The sequence below is a fragment of the Nesoenas mayeri genome (assembly GCF_963082525.1).
Source record: "Nesoenas mayeri genome assembly, chromosome: 5".
Classification (NCBI taxonomy): Eukaryota; Metazoa; Chordata; class Aves; order Columbiformes; family Columbidae; genus Nesoenas; species Nesoenas mayeri.
This window is the reverse complement of record NC_137548.1, coordinates 11,854,200-11,872,227: the sequence shown is the minus strand read 5'-3', so window position 1 is coordinate 11,872,227 and position 18,028 is coordinate 11,854,200. Positions and strand designations below refer to the sequence as shown.

The 18,028-nt window shown below is 44.3% G+C and overlaps 1 protein-coding gene across 1 annotated transcript in view; it reads left to right on the top strand.

Moving 5' to 3' along the window:
- RCOR1 (REST corepressor 1) overlaps nt 1-18,028 on the top strand; it is an 84,359-nt gene that overhangs the window by 61,877 nt on the left and 4,454 nt on the right. Inside the window, exons 5-11 of the mRNA XM_080344902.1 lie at nt 2,503-2,664; nt 5,273-5,391; nt 8,957-9,035; nt 13,212-13,406; nt 14,234-14,311; nt 15,018-15,075; nt 15,611-15,840. Of these exons, the coding sequence (XP_080201028.1) occupies nt 2,503-2,664; nt 5,273-5,391; nt 8,957-9,035; nt 13,212-13,406; nt 14,234-14,311; nt 15,018-15,075; nt 15,611-15,840 (921 nt within the window). The remainder of the gene's footprint in view (nt 1-2,502; nt 2,665-5,272; nt 5,392-8,956; nt 9,036-13,211; nt 13,407-14,233; nt 14,312-15,017; nt 15,076-15,610; nt 15,841-18,028) is intronic.

The window sequence follows — 18,028 nt, the reverse complement described above, 5'->3', positions numbered from 1 at the left end:
TCATTTAAATGTCAGAAATGCAGACCTCCCACTCCTTCCTTCAAGTCTTTCTCCCAGTTTTCTCCCTTCCTCTGTGTCTGGAAGTTATGGGAGTTGCCACACCAGGATGTCAAGTGGCTGAGCAGCTTGTAAAAAATGTCCCTCCTTCTAAAAAATTTCTCATTCCTTTCCTAGTACTCTCGCATAATACTCTGGAGTTAATATTCCCACGTCCTTTAGGATTTCCTAGACAGCTAAGCGAGGCACTTCCAGGAATAACTGGAGAGGTTCTATCTTGTATCACTCTGGAAGGCATGTACTCACTTTGTATCACAGGGTCAAGTGTCAAGGCTTTCAAATTGGGATGACTTGTTGTGCCACCAAGGGACACTCCTCAGCAGGTATCGTCAGGGTTGCTGTGGGCTGGGTAACTGGACAAGCTGATGTGGACTCCCTGGAAGCCAGTCACAGCTTGCTTCAGCATTTGGCCACTGTCTCTGGGCTTTGCTGGCCAAAGTGGCCCTTTCTTACACATGCCTGACAGCCATTCTCTTTGGACCCCTGTGCAGGTGGCTTGGCTCACAGTCATCACGCAGAGATTCCCCATTCTTCTGTCTGTGCCCCCTGCCCAAAACCTACCTTTGCAGACTAAGACGTGCCAGTTTGTTGATGGGAGGGCCGAGCTGTCTGGCAGGGTGGCTGGGGCACGCACCGGCACTCCTCCATGCAGCAGCTTTACCATCCAGCTGGCTGCATCTGCGCCGCTCGTGGCTCCCATAGCTCTGTCCTTTCTCTCCCTGTGCCTGTGGCTGAACGCCCTGCTGTTGGCTGGAGAATCGGGGCTGTGCTGGGGGGAGTCCCTGCAGCCTCGCCAGGTCGAGGGCAAACGCGCTTCAGCTGGTGTGGGCAAACTGCGGTAGGTGGTTGTGCTGAGCTGTGGCAGTCACAGGCTTTTGGGAGCACGGCAGCAAATCTGGCTGGGTGCTGTGCTCTCTTGCCAGCCCCTGTCAGATGCCCTGGGACAAAGGAGGCTGGAAAAGCTGTGTGCTTGCCTGTGGATGAGTGCAGAGCTCTCCTAGGGCAGCATGGAGCAGAGGAGGAGTGCTGCTCTCCTGTTAAACAAGCTGATAAGGAAAACCTTTTTGTTTACCTTTCGCTTTGTGCAAGCAGCTGTCCTCTCAGCCGTTGCTAGCACCTTGGTGGTATTTAACACTACCGTGCCCTCCCAAAATGTCTCCCTCCTTGTTTTTCCCTTGCTGTCTCACAGGGATAATTGGTACACCTCATGCCTGAAGCTGTGGGGAATGGCAGGGGAGAGAAAACTCAGTCCTTCATAACTGCAAAATAGTTTATTTGGCCTCATGCTTGCCAGAGTGGATGGACACAAGTGGCTGCTGTGACATCTCAAGTGACTGTGCTGCAACCAAGATTGCTTCGTGTTCTGCACGGTGGAGAAAAGGAGCAGAGAGTGCCTGTGCAGCACCGAGAGTCTGGGAGGGCCAGGACAAGATCTTGGATAACACTAATATTTGTATGCCTACTCTCTGCAGAATCTCAAGAGAGCAAGATCCCATAAAGGAACTGCTTTTTGCATAGCAAAGCATAACGGGGAAACCCCGAGTTTGGAGGGATTTTGTAGCTCTGAGCAGCCAGGGCGAAACTACTAGATGATGGTAACTGTGGCTGTGAAACCAGAGCTGAGTTTGCGTATGGCAGGCAGGTTACTCCCATGTTTTACTCAGCATGTTACAGATTGTTTTCACTTTACAGCCATTGCAAAAGGCTGGATTTTAGTTCTGCAGAGTTAGGCCTTCCCAAAATGACTGGCAGTGGTGGCTGGCATGCCAGATGTAGTGGTGTGTCATAACGCACAGGGGCTGCGCGCTCCTGGTGGCTGTGAGTGGGCATCTTGGACAGTGGGAGGAGGACGGTTTGCAGGTGGTGAAGTGCAGTGAGTGCACAAAACAAGCAAGATTTTTTTCCTTCTGCAGGCCAGGGACACTTTATCAACAAGTAAAGGTTGTGCATGTTCTCTGCCTTTCCTTCTTCCAGGTCTTCCCTCATCCTTTCTCTCTTTTCCCCTTTGCCATCAGAAAGAGCCACTTAACCAGCCCCCAGTCAACTAGACCATCCTCCTAGTTGCACTCACTGGTAAGAGGCTTCCTTCTAGTCCAGCCTGTTTTTTAGGTAGTCTTCCCAAGTCTTTGCTTATCTTTCCTGTGCACACCACGATCAGTAACATCGGAGTAATTTCTTCAGTTTTCTTCTCCCTCCTTTCTGTTGTTGCTCTCTTATTACATTACTACCTGTGTGGTTTGGATAAATTTGAAGTTGGTCTTCACAACCTGTCAGGTTGGGGTTCAGATTCCAGGTTTCTTGCACACAGGAAGATGTCTGATATAGCTGAGAATTAAATTCGTCTAATGTGTTGCCTGAGAAAAATGCTGTGACTCTCCCTTAGCATGCATATAGTAGTGTTTCTTGTGGTTTCAATTGTCCCTTTGGTGTCCTTGTTATTTCTAGGCCCTTGGGATGCTGTTTTGGCACAAGCACAACATCGAGAAGTCTTTGGCAGATCTGCCAAACTTTACTCCGTTCCCAGATGAGTGGACAGTGGAAGACAAGGTCTTGTTTGAACAGGCCTTCAGTTTCCATGGGAAAACCTTTCACAGGATCCAGCAGATGGTAAGTGGTGTCACAGGAATGGAAAAGCAGAGCAGTTGGTTGGACCATCATCTTCAGTGCTGATTGTGCTGAACTCCTGTCTAATGCTCTTGGGGAGAGAACAGGCCAAAGGGGATGTTAGAGGAAAAATAATCCTGTGAATAGAAAGAAAGAACACTGCCTCCAGAGTCTCTGTAGAGGTGTTTTCCTGAAGTGCTTTAAAGATTCAAGATAAACTTTGTCTGTGCAATTCTTTTGGTTGGAAATTACAGTTTTCAGTCAGTCCCCTGCGTGCCATGGTAGTGTTTGTCTCAGCTGGAGTTCAGGCATGGTCTGTACACACGTGCCCACCCACACACAAAGTAAAGATCGTCTCTCTGCAAAGTTGATTTTCTTTCTTACAGCCTGCTTTTTAGGAATTCATTTTATTTGACTATGAAGTTTGTGCTTAATGTGGTTTGGGACTGTCAGTGGATGCTGTGGTGGAGGTTTATACATCATTGCAAGCATTCAGTCCTTTGCTTTCAGTTAGGAGTGATATTTTTTTAAACTGTAATTGAAAAATTCAAGGGTAGGTTTCAGCCTGAAAGGGAACTACTGGGGTGTGTACAACTTTATTTCAAAAGAGGGAGAGGATGGGATGTAACATTTTTTTATTAATTATATCTTGAGAGTTTCTTTAAGTGGTTCATCACCTGGGTGGGAACCAGCCTTTGTTCTTTGCTCTCCTTCAGTAAAGTGCCTCTTGAGTGTTCCAGCAGGAGCTGGTTATGTTGGTTGTGACCCTTTGAAGTGAGCCTAGGCTGCTGCAGTCTGTTCAGCCTCTTTAAAGCACGTGTGAAGGTCTGTGTTGCTGATCCTGCTGAAAAGCAAAAGGCAACTAAGTATGAAGCAAAACTGCCAGGTCCCTTTTCAAAAGGGTGGCAGGGGGTGGCTTGTTTTCCTCATGTCCTTTTTGAATGTTCCTTCACTAGTGTTTGTTTCCAAATGTTCTGGGAGTCCTAGGGTCTCCCACTCCCTTGGGTCAGATGCTGGGGCTTGCACACACTATGGACAGCCGATATAGACTGGAGAGTTGTGGACTTCTAAAGAGTAAAGCTGTTTCCTTCTTTATTCCTCTGTTCTTATGTAGCAGGGGAAAGAAAGGGGGAGGAGAATGTCCTGGGGAAGACAGAGAACATAAAGCCTGTCCTGTTGCTTGGTTAAATGCCAAAGCAAGAAATTCTCAATTCAGTTTATGTGCAGAAGCATGACTCTGTCCCTGAGTGAAGTGCATTCCAATACAGGGATGCCAAGCTCATGCACTGTTCCCTAGGTAATGATATTTTTTTACAGTTGCTCCCAGAAAAGCCATACTGTGTGAGAGGAATTAAATGGCATGAAGCTTTGTGTTTAACAGGGGACAGGAATCAATGGCTCAGGAGCACGTTAGTTAGTTTTATATGCTGCCCCATTAGCACCAGTGCAGCTTGAAACTGAGGGGAAAATAATCAAAGCCAGAGAACTAAAAGTAAGTTACATGATTTACTGGAGCTGGTTCTGATATTTTGGCACCCTTAGCATGTGTTTGTAGCCAAGTTGATGTTTGTCACGTACGGCCTTGTCCCCGAGTTTGTTCTATGGAAGTCTTTAATTCCAGCATACCAGCCTGCTGTGTGGCTGCTGGCACCACAACGTGGACACAATGCCTGTGCTTTCCCAGCACAGGCAGATTTGTGCCTGTGTGCACCTGTGGGCCAGGTTGGTAGTTCTGGTGCCATTATTAAAACCTAAAGTCAACCTGCAGTCTGGGAACCAAGTTTATCGCAAGTGAAGGCTTAAACTGCAGTATTTGAATAAGAGAGATCTGGCTCTTGCTCACAGTTTTGTTTTCCTCACAACCTGTCCTGCCCTCCAAGCTGAATCAGACACTTATCTAAAATATATTTTATCAGCAAGAAAGTCTGGACTCCTACCTTGTGGAAGTCCTGTGTAAGAACATCCATGCAGACTACCTCTGAAGTAGAGAATTAGTCTTAATGTAGTTTATGCTTTTTGGAGACAGACTTTTCATTCATAGCTACAGGGCAATGGCATTAGTGTAAGAGGGCAAATAGAAAAATCTGAGACTCGTGTTTTTCCCATATCCTCATGTCGGCATACAGTAACATTTCATCTTTTGAAAACATCTCTTGTTGAGACCTTTGAATAGACTTCTTCATGTGAATGGTGTGAATAAGCCTTTTTAACCAAATTTCAAGGATATGCTTAGGATGTAGCCTGCAGTTACTGTGATTGCTTACACATGCCTGTGCTGGCTTTTAAAACTGTTATCTCAGTTTCAGGGCCTCATTTTGGATTTGCTCTTGCTATGTTCCTCTATTCTGAAGGGAACCAGCTACCTGGCTGGTGAGTGGAGGCTTGCTGAGATGCTCTTAGAGATTTTGATGTCCTAAATAGTTGGGACTAACCCAAAGCACTCCCCCGCAGATAATTTTTGGAAAGGCTGCGGAACTGCCTTACTTGAGCCTTTGAGAGAATCCAAGGTAGAGAGATCAGATGTTTCTTGACAAAACCAGACTGATTGTGTGTGAACTCCTGGGGATACTTTACATATAAACATATAAAAGGATACATGTTTAATTTACAGCTTCCTGACAAATCAATAGCCAGCCTGGTGAAATTTTACTACTCCTGGAAGAAGACAAGGACTAAAACTAGCGTGATGGACCGTCATGCTCGTAAACAAAAAAGGGAACGTGAGGAAAGGTAGGTTTGCAAGCAGAAAGGCTTGACGCACACTGATTTCTTTAGACTATCTCAGAGATTCCTGTTAGCTTGTAAGAAACCACATGTAGGATTTCCCCCAAAATGTTTCCTGGTACCGCACCTTCTTTCCCCACCCATCTTCCCTGCTGTGCATGTGTTGCTTTGCTTAAAGCCAAAAGGAAACTGTTGGCGGTTAGGTGTTCTCCCTTTTTCAACCCTGTATAATTCCCGATTGCCCTCTAGTGCAGTGATTACTGTCCCATCACTTTAGAAGCTTTTTCTCTGATGCTGCTTGAGGGTGGAGAAAATGGAATTAAAACTGTTTACAAGCTGTTTGGCACTGTTGTCAGCAGAGCCAGAAAAGCTAATAAGCAGGACAGTAAAAGGAAGTAATGAAAGAGCTAGAAATCTGCCGTTGTTTCCACCATGTGATGCTCAGTAGAGTGAGAAAATGCAACTGATGAGGAACAGGCTCCAGTGCAGAACCCCTCAGACTGTGCATATGCACCCACACTTCCCCTGCTTTGTCCTTGGAAAACTGTTACTAGTATAAGGCTATCAAGCCAATGCCCTGTTCCTTGAGAAAGATGAAGTTAAGGCCATATTTTTTGAGTGACTGAGAAGAGGGTAGCACAGGGAAAGTTAAGATGAGTTCTCTGGCACAGGTGTCCCAAGGAGAGCTGGGTACATTAGGATTTGGGTGAGGGTGGTGGTGTTAGGGAGGTATTGCCACTGAGCTTCAGGAGATGAGCTTGACGCCTGCTTGTGTAGCTTTGTCTGCAAGTTCACCCTCCTGGATACCCCTGAAAACCCTTGAAGGTGGGTCACGCAGTGGCCTTGTGTGTATTGCTGGAGGCATCTGTACAGTTAGAACTGCCACTTGCTGACTTTACCTGGTTCTGGAGCTGACAAGGGCCTCAGAAATGTGCTGACCTCAGGTGCGTGTGTGGAGAAAACCAAGCACTCTAACAGTAGCAATGCCATCTGCTTGCTGCAGGTGCCTTCTCGGCCTGCTCTAAGATGCAGTTAATGTCTTTGCTGACCAAACTTGGGGTGTGCTTGGCTTTGGAAGACTCCTAGCATAATGGTGCGAAGTTCTGCAGAAGCTTTTCCCTCAAAGACCTTGCTGCTCTAGCACTTCCCCAGGAGCTGTATGCTGGCTCTAGGGTATATGAGTGAGCCCTGTTTGGGAAGGGGGAAGAAACGTGTTTCCAGAGTTGAGCAGTACTACGCCAGTGAGTCACTCAGCCTCTCCCATCTCTCCACTAGATCAGCAATGCTTGCTTAGCAGGCAGGGCCAGGGAGGATACTACCAGGTAACTTGTCCAGTATTTCATTGGCTTTCTTTGACCTGAGTCTCTTTCTGTTCTGTTCTTTTCCTTTCTCTGCAAGGCTGTTTGGATTTATTTCCTTCTCCCCCTCATGCCTTTTTTTTTTTTTTAAATTTTCCTACTAATTTATGAGGGCGGTAGAAAAATCTCTTAAAAGGAGTATGTGTTTGTCTTATACTACATTTAATACTACTTCTCTATCTTTGCTTTTTGCTCATAAATGAAATTACTGCAATTTGGAAATACACCTCTTTGGTACCTATGCCTGTTTGCTGGGAAAAGCAGCACCTCAGACCATCTGGTGATTGGGAAAGAACTATGGGCTGCTGTATGCTGTAATTGTGTAACCTGTGAGGAAGGCAGCTGGATTGGAAATGTGTAATTTGGTTTGCGTCTGCAGCAAGCTAAGCACCAGGCCATCAGCTTGGTGTTTGATTTCCCTTCTTCCCCTCCATTACGTAAAATAGTCAGAGCTCTACACCCCCAAAGGATTTGTTGGTGCAGCCTTGTGGGGCATGGAAATAAAGCTGGGTGAGTTTGGGGTGCCCAGATTTTGAGGTCATAATGTGCCATTGCATGTTTGAAAAACTTCAGAAATGTTCTTCAATTAATAGTATTAATGTCTAAATGGCAGAAATGAGCGAGTGGATTTTGGTCTAGCTCATATCTAGGGAACTTGCTGGAATAGAAGAGTAAACTCTGACCACAGTGAAGCCTGTGTGGCTTTGCCCTTTGCAGAAAGGCTGAAATTTGAACCTAGGTGAGAACACAAAGAAGCTCTTTTGGAGAGGCAGTCTGAGGTATCTCAGTCAAATGCTGCTGTATCTCTTTTGTGGTTTGTCAGGGAAATTCCCCAGCTCCTCAAGTTTGTCACTAAAATAGCTCCCAGTACATTTGGGACCAGGTTTTCAGTGACTGTTCTTAGTTGTAGCTGATGAGTTTCATGTTTGCAGCTCTGGGAGGGAGTTCTTGTGAGTTTATTCCCTGGCATCACAATTACATGAACTAAATGCCTTGTGTATCAGCGGATGAGCCAGGCAGCCTGGGAGAGCAGCAGCGGCTTGTACAAGTGACTGCTCCTGTGGAGACAGACTCCAGCTCAAACCACCCAGCGGCGCGTTCCTCCTTGGGGTATTTCTGCACAGGAGGTCACTGCAGCAGGGGCACGGCTGTGAGTGAGCCCTGGTACCGCCGCCATGCTCAGAGTCCCCCCGTGCCTGCTGTCCCCGACTCCTCCCAACGCAGCCCAGCGCCCCAGCAGCCCGGCACAGCTTCTGCTGGGGTTTCTCTGCACAGCTCCACTGTCACCTGCCTGCACCAGCCCAAGTTCCTCGGCCCAGGCTATATAAAGTTTGACATGAAAAAATAGATTAATAATTTTAAAAAAAGCTGACCTAATCAAAGCCTTTTTTTTGGTGTGTGTGTGTATTTCTTCCTCTTCTGGGCATCATCCCAAATGGTGCAATTAACTTTAGTTGTGTACAGTACAAAAATTCTAAATGGTGAAAATATATTTGATTTAATGTCTGATTAAAATTCCAATGAAGCCAAACTGGCCAGGTATGCCAGAGTCACTATCGATATGGCCCCAATTTCATGCCTATTATTGTTCTGTAACTGATAACCTCTCTTTCTTTTCCAGGAGAGAATGAAATGTGAGGCTGTCACTGGAAAACAAAACAAAACAATCACACACACCCAAACTAAACAAACAAAACCCACAAACAAACAAAAGAAAACAAAAGCACCACATTTTTTTATGCTTGTTCTTGGGGAAGTTCATCTTGTGCCTGGCTATTTTGCTAAATGTTAAGGAGTTATATGAAATATGTGTTTTAGCTACTTGCTGTAATTCTTTGTTTGTGTCTCAGTTTGCCTAAGGTTAAATTCTCAATGTCCCATGTTCTTTAAAAGATAACTTCTGCAATTGGTTTCATGTATTTTGCCTTCATCTGAGCAGACTTATTTTGCCTAAGTACACTACGGAGAAGTCTTTCTTTACAAGATATGGTCCATAGTATCTTTACAATTAAGTATTTATTGACTTAAACCAAAACCAAATAAACAAAAAACCCGAACCAAAAACACCTCACCCCAACCGCATAAAAAACCCAATAAAACTAAGGAGAGCTGTTGGACTTGCTATTGCACCCATGCATTTCTTTTAGCATGCTATTTATGAAAGAAAGAGTGCCTCACAAACTAATACAGTATTGCTTGCTTTTGTTTTCCAGTGAGGATGAAATGGATGAAGCAAATGGAAATAACCCTGTTGATATAGAAGTCGAACAAAACAAGGAGAGCAAAAAGGAGGTACAATTCTTTTCTTACTGCTGTACAAATGAAAGTGTTTACTTACTAGCTGCTTCATGTAGAAGCTGACAGTATCTAATTTTCTTTATTTGTGCATTGTATAGTTGTCGTACAAGAAAAGAATTGTCTTCAGAATTATTCTTAGATCAAGACAAGCATAGACAAATAAGTTGTTATAGATGGAGCTGGGAAAATTTAAGCCTTTACCATCGCATGATAATGTACTATGTGAAGGTTTCTAGTCTCTTTGATTCAAGTCTGGCTGTGCTAGCTTGAACCACCGTCAGTGGTGGTTTAGATCAACCTAACTGTATGGAGGTGGCGTAGAAGCACTCAGTGTCCCCGCTGAGTTAGCTTGGTGGAGGGAAAATATGTCCTTTAATCCGTTCAGGGTAGACTAGCAAGAGTGTATTTATCTATGCCTTAGACTCTAAGTTAAATTCCTGATGTACTGAAATCTTCAGCGATACTTCTCAGGATTTCAGTAGCACTAGGAATGTAACCAGTGGTGACCAGTAGAGGAGAAAGCTTTCGTGTGCCCAGTTCATTTTGTCTGTCAGAGGGGCCTTAGCCTGTTATTATGCCCAGAGTATTTTGTCTACTTAAAATGTAGCACTGGCACCTCACTTCAAGTATTTCATTTTGAGTGGGCAAACAGTTCTAGGTAAAAACAGAGCCACACAAATGCAATAGTTTTGAAAATGTAGTCTGTGGTGCTTAACAAGAAAGTGTATGCTTTTATTTTCATGTGTATAACCTGCTGGTTGTTATTACTAAATCAAAAAGCTTTGCCGTTTAGCAGAAGCATGGGTTGTATGTGTGAGTTAGTGCTACAGGAAGATGTTTACCCTAAGGCCTTCACTCCTTGAAGTAACTCCCTTTCCTGATTTCTCATAGCCTGATTTCTCTTTCATGGTTGTTGTCTTTCAGGTTTTTTTTAAGGGTATATGTAGGAAAAAAAAATACTAGAATTACTTGAAAAGCATGCTTGCACACAGGCAAAACCAAGGGCCTAAAGGAGCTGCTTTGCCAGTCACTGTCAGTGAGGTTAATTCCCGTAATAAATTATTTTGAATGGAAATAACTGAAAAATCACAGCACTCTAGTCTGTTCTTCACCCATGCCAGGGTGCTCTCTAGATGTTCCAGCAATGCCGAGCTGTTGCTGCCACTGAAGGAGCTGGCATCCTTGATAACTTCCTAGGAGCACAACAGATGTGAAGCCACTCGCGGTCACCTTTACAAGAAGCTGAGTTCTCAAAAACCTCAGCAATACCCGAACCGGAAAGGTTCTCACTGGCCTAAGTTGCAGCTGCATATGCTGCAGCTCTCCACTGTAAATAATTAATACTCTAATCCCATTTCCCATTATTCTGATAAGTGTTCAAGTTTAGATTTTTCCATAAGCTCTTTGAAAGCTTGCATCTGTAAGAGAGCTCCCTTCAGTCCCCTTGATGATTGCTTCCTTCCCTACCAATGCTGGCATGCTCTGAACTTGCTGCCAAAGAGGGAAAGGTCCTTTGCCAGCCTGGCTGCCTCTGTTGTAAGGCCAAACCAGAGCAGATGGCTGACAGATGCCATCAAGACATTTCTGTAGAAAGTCTTGTATGCGGGGAGGCTGCCTGCCCTCCCTGTCACGCTAACAGGGGCCCTGGCACTCCAACCGATCAGAAAGAGGTGACCAGAGCTCATGGAACACGTGCAGTCTGGCTGCATATGCAATGACAGGCACTGTGGGGGCTTTTCTGGTGGGTGAAATTAAGCTGATAACCTGTGTAGCCTGTTCGTTTGATGTGATTTTGCAGTACCTGAGCCTGGGGCTGATTGAAAATGCCTTGAGAGCAAGCAGGTATCCAAGAGGGGGTTCTGTTTTGTGATGGTTACATTTTAGATGTGCAGGGGTGGTGATGGTTCCACTAGCCCAGGACTCTTACCGTAAAGAACCTCCCTGTCCGATTCCCGCAGAGATGGTTTTTCCAGCTCTGAGACATGTCAGTAACTGTATGACTTGCCGAGTAATACTGGGATTTCTCAGAGTATCTGAAATCTGTCATTGTTTCCTCTTTTGGGGATCATTGAAGGGGGAATCTTCCCTTTTTTTTAAGGTACTTTCAGTGTTAGTGCAGGTTTCCTCAGAGAGTGACTTTATAATACTGAGGTCATGAACTAGAGCTGCTTTCTCCGCATCTTCCCTGTTCCTGGAAGCACCTCCCGCTACGTCCTCAGCTTTTACATAGCTTGAGATAGCTTGGTCTTTTCTCTTTACACTTGGAAATTTGGGGAAGGGAACTTCGTATTGAGTGGTTTGTAAGACTGAAGTGCGCTGGATAGCAGTGGCAATATCTAAATAAACAGAGAAGCACTGTTAAATATCTACATTTAAATTTTCTCTGATTTTCATAAATTGATTTACTTCTACAGAGACCTGTGTGTGGCCAGCAAAGCAAGAGTTTCCAAGATGGGGTTGGCGTTCGAGTTTAGAGAGTCTATGCAATATCATGGGGGCCTAGAGGCATGTGGAGCTGTCAAAAACCATTCTGCTGGAGCTCTGGCTTTCTGGCTTCTTGTCCACAGCACAAAGAGCTTCATATTCTTTGAACTGTGTAAAACAATAATTTGAAACTGCTTTCATTTTTCCTTAATATTGAGGCTTCTGGGATATTTGCACTGCAGGTGTTACACGTTGGTCAATTTACAGCCTGAATGTGTGGCGAGGCATTACTGCATCATCCTGTGAAATTCTCTATGCAGATGAAATATGAATAAATCTGAAATGTCTATCCCATGTTGAATAATTTACCTGGCTCAGCTATCAAAGTGCTCACTTGTGAAGCGCTGAACTTACCTCACATCTTCATAGCTAAACCAGTCTGGTTTCTCCTGCTCCCCACTCCTTTCTGCAAAAAGAAATAGGATATCCATCCTGCAACAGCAATAGTTACTTCTTGCTCCTGGGCTTGCCTTAGGCATCATCTCTCACGGAGTCATTGGCACTAAAAGGGGGAATAAAAAAAGTAGAGAACAGGCAATTGTCCACATTACTGCTCCCATGTGGCTCTGGCTGTTGAGCCCATGAAGAGGTTGCAAGTTTTTATCTGCCAGCAGCTGTGCTGGGGTCTTCCAGTCTTTGGGAGTCAGAGCCTCATGATTACATGGGGCTTTGTGCTCAGCCTCATGTGGATTTGAATGTGAGCGTTTTAATGCTCACTAATGAGCAAATGCTGCAAACTGTGTAAAAACTACATGTAGCTGTAAATTAGGAGGGAAACAATAGCGGTAAGTGAAGCCAATGTGTTTGAAGCTGGCAGCGATCAAGCAGAGGATTTCAGATGTGTGGCCTCCTCTCTCTGCTTTTCCTTTCCCCGCCACCCTTCTTCTGTTCTGTGTTCTTGGCCAAGCTCCAGCCACTGGGTAATAAATCTTGGGTATGAGTTGCTTGTTGAAAATAACTACTGGAAGAGATGGTTTTGGTATTAGAGAATGTGCTCCTGAAGGATCTGTAGTGTAGCATCCTAGCTAATCTACCTGTTAGAGGTGTGTGCCTAATTCCTTGCTTTAGGCAGAAGGCAAAAATAATTAGTGTCATGTGAAATATTCCCTTTTCCAAAAGAGACCTAAATTTTACTTGTGGGCAAAACTGCCAGTTCCAAGAAACAGCGTAATGATCTAAGAATCACTTTGTAGTCACCTCAGTCCTTTATCTATCGAGTTTATTTAAATAAACTGGGTTTATTTTTTGTCCTGACAGGTAGAAAAACAAGTCTCTGTAAACCATTCTAGTTGTGTCCTTCCCCTGTCTCCAAACTTCACTTTGTTTCCTTCTGGTGTTCAGTTAAACTGATGTGTTGAGGCCTGGTGATAGAAGCAAGAATAGAGGTTTTGGAGTCTTTGAAAATAACTGCTGGAAAATTGGTCATCTGTCTCCCAAACTGAGAAGAGGCAGAGAAGACAACCAGTATCTATGTAAATATTGAAAGCTGCCTAGAAGAGAGATTTGTAGAAGATGCTAAAAATGGCATGTCATACAAACAGTAAAAGATACCTTCCTGTTCGCAGGCAACCTTTTTCATTCTCAGGCCTTTGAGGATGGCTAAAAGTCATAGAATCGCAGAATGGTTTGAGTTGGGAGAGACCTTTAAAGATCAGCTAGTTTAGTAAAATGACTGCTGTTTGCCAGGTGCCACCTGCTGAAACCGTTCCTCAGGTGAAGAAGGAGAAGCACAGTACACAGGCCAAGAACAGAGCAAAGAGGAAACCTCCCAAAGGAATGTTCCTTTCCCAAGAAGATGTGGAGGCCGTTTCTGCCAATGCGACAGCTGCTACCACTGTACTCAGACAACTGGACATGGAATTAGTCTCAATCAAACGACAGGTAGGGATGGGATGGTTCAAGAATAACTGCTTGTTTTGGTGGTGGTGCCCATCATAGTCTGCAGTAGTTCACAGGAATTTGTAGCTTGACAGTGAAGGAACATGTGTTGGTGCTTAGTGTTTCTTGCAGTTCAGAGTTGCTTATGTTTTAACGGTGGACTTCCCCCAGAAGACATTGATTTCAGCAGCATCTGATTTCCAGCTGTAACCATCAGTTTCCTTTGCCTACAGTACTTTTGGAACAGGCAAATGTTTGTTTTATTCTTTCTTAGACAGGTATCATACAAACTTCCCTAGGTGCCTTTTGCTTCCCTGATGGATCTGCTTTTTAAACAAATGTTTTTCAAATATCTGTTAGTACGGACAGGTTTACTACATGAGTTTGTTTCCTAGATCTGAACATTTTCACTGTTTTTAGAGCAGAGATCTGGCTCAAGCTCTTTATTAAACTTAATAGAATTGGTATTTTGGCCTGAAGCCTTTTTCTTGGCACTCTGGGAGAAGCAGAGCTCTCTAGCAGTCTTTGATTCATTACTTGTTGTGAACAGGGCCTGCCTTCTTATGCTGGGCTTCATACAGACCTGAAGTTGGGGCAGTTCTTGCTCCAAATAACTTGCAGACTGGATTGAATAAATTAAATGGGATTTCCTGATGTACCAGCTCCTTCTGAATTCCTTTATTCCAATATGCAAACTTTCTTTTTGGAAAAGGGGAGTTGTGAGTAGAACTGGAATGCTGAGCTTGTGGGGTTCCTGCTGGGGCTGCTGGAGGAAGGCTTGTCCAAAGATTTCTTTTATCCCTGTTAAAGAGATGAAACTTTCTTTACAGATTCAGAATATCAAACAGACAAACAGTGCACTCAAAGAAAAACTTGAAGGTGGTGTAGAACAATACAGACTTCCAGAGGTAGGATCACTTTCTGACCTTTGTTTATTGTGGAGATAAATGCTAATCTGTGTTTACATACCAGGTCTATTCTGGTTTACAGTAAAGGAGGACCAATGCCCTACTAGTTGTCAGTGCGAATCAAGACCATTACCATATTCACTGTTGTTGTGTAATGGAAATAAGAGATGAGAAGAAAGAGCAGTGTTTTAACATGTTAAAGTGGTTTCTAACAGAAGTACAGGTATCCCATATATGCCACATTTTGTCAGTGTTGTATCCATATGCCCTTGTGAGAGAGGTAGTTGCTTTGCTCTGAATACCGAGAAATGTAGGAGAGGATGTTAACGGCCCATCCTTCTCTTGGCACTGGGTGCTTTTGCTGTTTTCCTTCCAACTCTGGTACCTCATGCTGGAAATAATTGACCAAGATTACAGAGGGTGTCTGTGATCAAAACAAGTAGGTGCTTTGGAAGAGCGTGGCTCGTGGTTATCTGCTCAGACCGTTCCCTGTCTTTTTGTATTCCCATGACTTAGAGGCACTGTGTGTGTCACAGTTAACTGAATGGATGCCGAACGCGGTTCTTTGTTGAAAACATTGTTGTTACTAAAAGTAATGATACAGTTTGATGAACAGCCAATTCCTTGTTTGGTTTTTATGAGCTTAGACACAAGGGAAAGTTATTGCTTATGTAAATAAAGTTACCTAATTTTTTTTGATGTCTAGGTCGTTCAGAAATTTAATGCCCGTTGGACCACAGATGAGCAGCTTCTTGCTGTGCAAGGTATGGCACTATGAGTCTATTTGCCCTTCAGTTGGTGGTAATCAAAACCAACTGTGTTTCAGAGCTGTGTTACCCTTAGTGGCTGATGAAGGATTTTGTCATTGCTGTGCATTAAAGCCTAAAGAATGGAATTTAAGAAGGAAACAGTATCACCCCCTAACCCTTCTGGGGCAGTATAAATTGCACAATATGAATGTTTGCAAGTAATCTCTGCTTGTCCAAGCTTTCAGAAAGTGAAACTCTACTGGAGTCACTGTTACGTTTTTTGCCTACTCAGCTTCTCAAGTAGTACAGGCAGATTTACACAGGTAAACAGGTCTTCTAGATATGGCTCTGCCCATCTTTATTTTCTCCTGTTCTCCAAGGGCTGGTCTTAACTGTGTCTCCTGCCCATTTTAGACTTTTTATTTTTTTCTGGATTAATCTGAGAAAGGCTTGAAATGTTGACAGAAGTTCATCTTAGGGACCTCATGCTGTAACTTGAGCCTGATTTGTGGTCTTTGTGGAAATAATACATTACTTTTGTTGCTTTTAGCTATCAGGAAATACGGACGAGACTTTCAGGCAATCTCTGATGTGATTGGAAACAAATCTGTGGTGCAAGTGAAAAACTTTTTTGTAAATTATCGACGTCGTTTCAACATAGATGAAGTTCTACAGGAGTGGGAGGCAGAGCATGGCAAAGAGGAGACAAATGGAACCAATAACCAGAAGCCTGTAAAATCCCCTGATAATTCCACTAAAATGTCCGAAGAGGAAGATGAGGTAAATCCAATTTAAAAGTCACATAAAATTCCCAATCTGAGCTCAGTTCAGATAAATGTATGTATATATTTATATAGATAATCTTTTTGCGAAAGCCGTTTTTGACAATCTTCAGTCTGAGCATATTTCACTTCCTCTAGATATACAGATTCCACTACTGATTTTGGAACTGGGAATTCCAGAAATGTATGAAAGTGGAAAGAGAACAGTTAATTTGCAGCCCTCTGACAGTAACTGTATCTCATCAGCACATGGACATTTTAATGCCTCTTGCTGCTGACGCCCCATACATCTTTATCTCACTTGGATGTTTTCCCTGCACTCAGTTCTCCAAGCTGTTCTAGGTTTGGCTTTATGGGACTGTACAGTCTTCTGAGGCAAAGCTCGCTCTTTCGTTTTTGCCAATGGAGTGGTTTCACTCGGGGGAAGGGAAGAAAGCTATAAACAAGGCGAGTGTGTGAAACTCTTTGTTCTGGAATTACCTAGAGACAAAGTTTCCTTGATTTACAGCAGTTTCTGTGAAGGCAGAAATTCTAGAAACAGCTTCTCCTTGATGGAGCTTCATGGAGTTAACAATTCTCCAAAGACAATGTGTGTTTAAAGTTGGCTAAGAGACTGTAGAGTGTTTAAAAATGAAAATTAGTTACAAATATGTAATATTAACAGAGTCTTGCAAAAGAAAACCCTGCTGGAGGTTTGTATGTTTAAAAATGTCTGATCGAGGGCTCCCTTTGGCCTAATTTTATAAGACAGCTTGGCACAAAAGCTGTATCTTCTAAATGCAAGCACAGTCAACAGTGTAAGGCAGATTTTGGTCTTACATGGACTAAAGACTTCTTAGTATACTGTATATTTTTGTTGCCCTGATTTTGGTTGGCTCATTTGTATGTTGCTATTCAGACACTGAGAGCAGAACTTCATTGCTTCACAAATCCTAACAACATGTTATTCAAAGATGCTTATATCTGGGGACTAGGTCCCAAGGTATGGCAGATGAACAAAACCAAACTCAAAAAACTTCCTGTGTCACTGCCTTTTCCTGTGACTGGCGAAGTTATATCTCTTGGCACAGCAGAGCTTTTTTTCTCTGAGCCCTCCAGAATTATTCCTGGCTTCAAATATGCCCTTGATCCTGAAAGTTAGAGACAAAAAGGGGAGTCTCACTTGAGATAGGAAGACAATGGTTCCAGCATTAGCTGGAATGTGCTGATGTGGCCAAGTGTGTGGATCCCAGACAAGTTAGCAGAGGAGGAGGAGGGAGAGTGGAGGCATGACAGCAAGGTCTGGTGGAGCAGCACTCTCAACCCCAAACTAGTGATGGAAAGTACCCAGGCTGGAGCTGAGTGAGTGCTGGGTGGTGGAAAGGGGACCAAAACAGTGGGCTGCTGGGAATACCTGCAGAGTCTAGAGAAAAGGCAGCTATTGTGGGAGCCAGGCAGTTCATTGTGTCCTGCAGTACTGTTGGGGACGAGAGCAGAGCCTGCCTGTACCAGGGCGGCAGTGAGCTGCCAGGCATGACACACCACATATGCCTTACACTAGCACTGTGTGGCTTGTGGTTCTTGCTGAAGCCTGTTCTGGACAGCAGGAACCTCTGTGTCATGACTGGGAGGAGGAAGGTGCTGGCAGCATGGAAGGGATTTTAATTACCAAGCCCGCAGCTCTTTATAAAAATGCACAAAGAAGGAACACAAGGGTGTTGTACAGTGGACACTGAATGACCACCACGCCCTCTGAGCACGTCAGACATTGCCTCTCAGGCTGGCTGTAAATGTGGTGCTCCTGCCTTCAGAGGTGACATGAGCATGGTGCTGACTGGGTGCCTGTCTGAGCAGTTCTGGGGTAAAACGAAACATCATTGGGATTATCTATCATATAGGTGAGCTGTATGGGCTAGGAGGGGGGTTCCTGGTCCCTCCTGAGCTGTGCAGTACTGTGCAGCTCCTGCCTGCTCTTGACAACACTTGCACAGGCAGCTGGTCCAGTCAGGTGGCCTCAGCAGTAGCCAGGAGAAGATTTTGTTGGCCTAGCACTGCAGTCCCTCAGGTTCTTTCTCCCCTGGCCTGTTGTGTGTGCCTGGCTGCTGGCCTAGTGAAAGCTTTGTCAGCCCTCTGACTGCTCTGGGCTTTCCCCTTCGGTGTGTTTTCACAGCAAGTGGCCACAGTTCCCTTTTTTTTTTAAGGGGGGA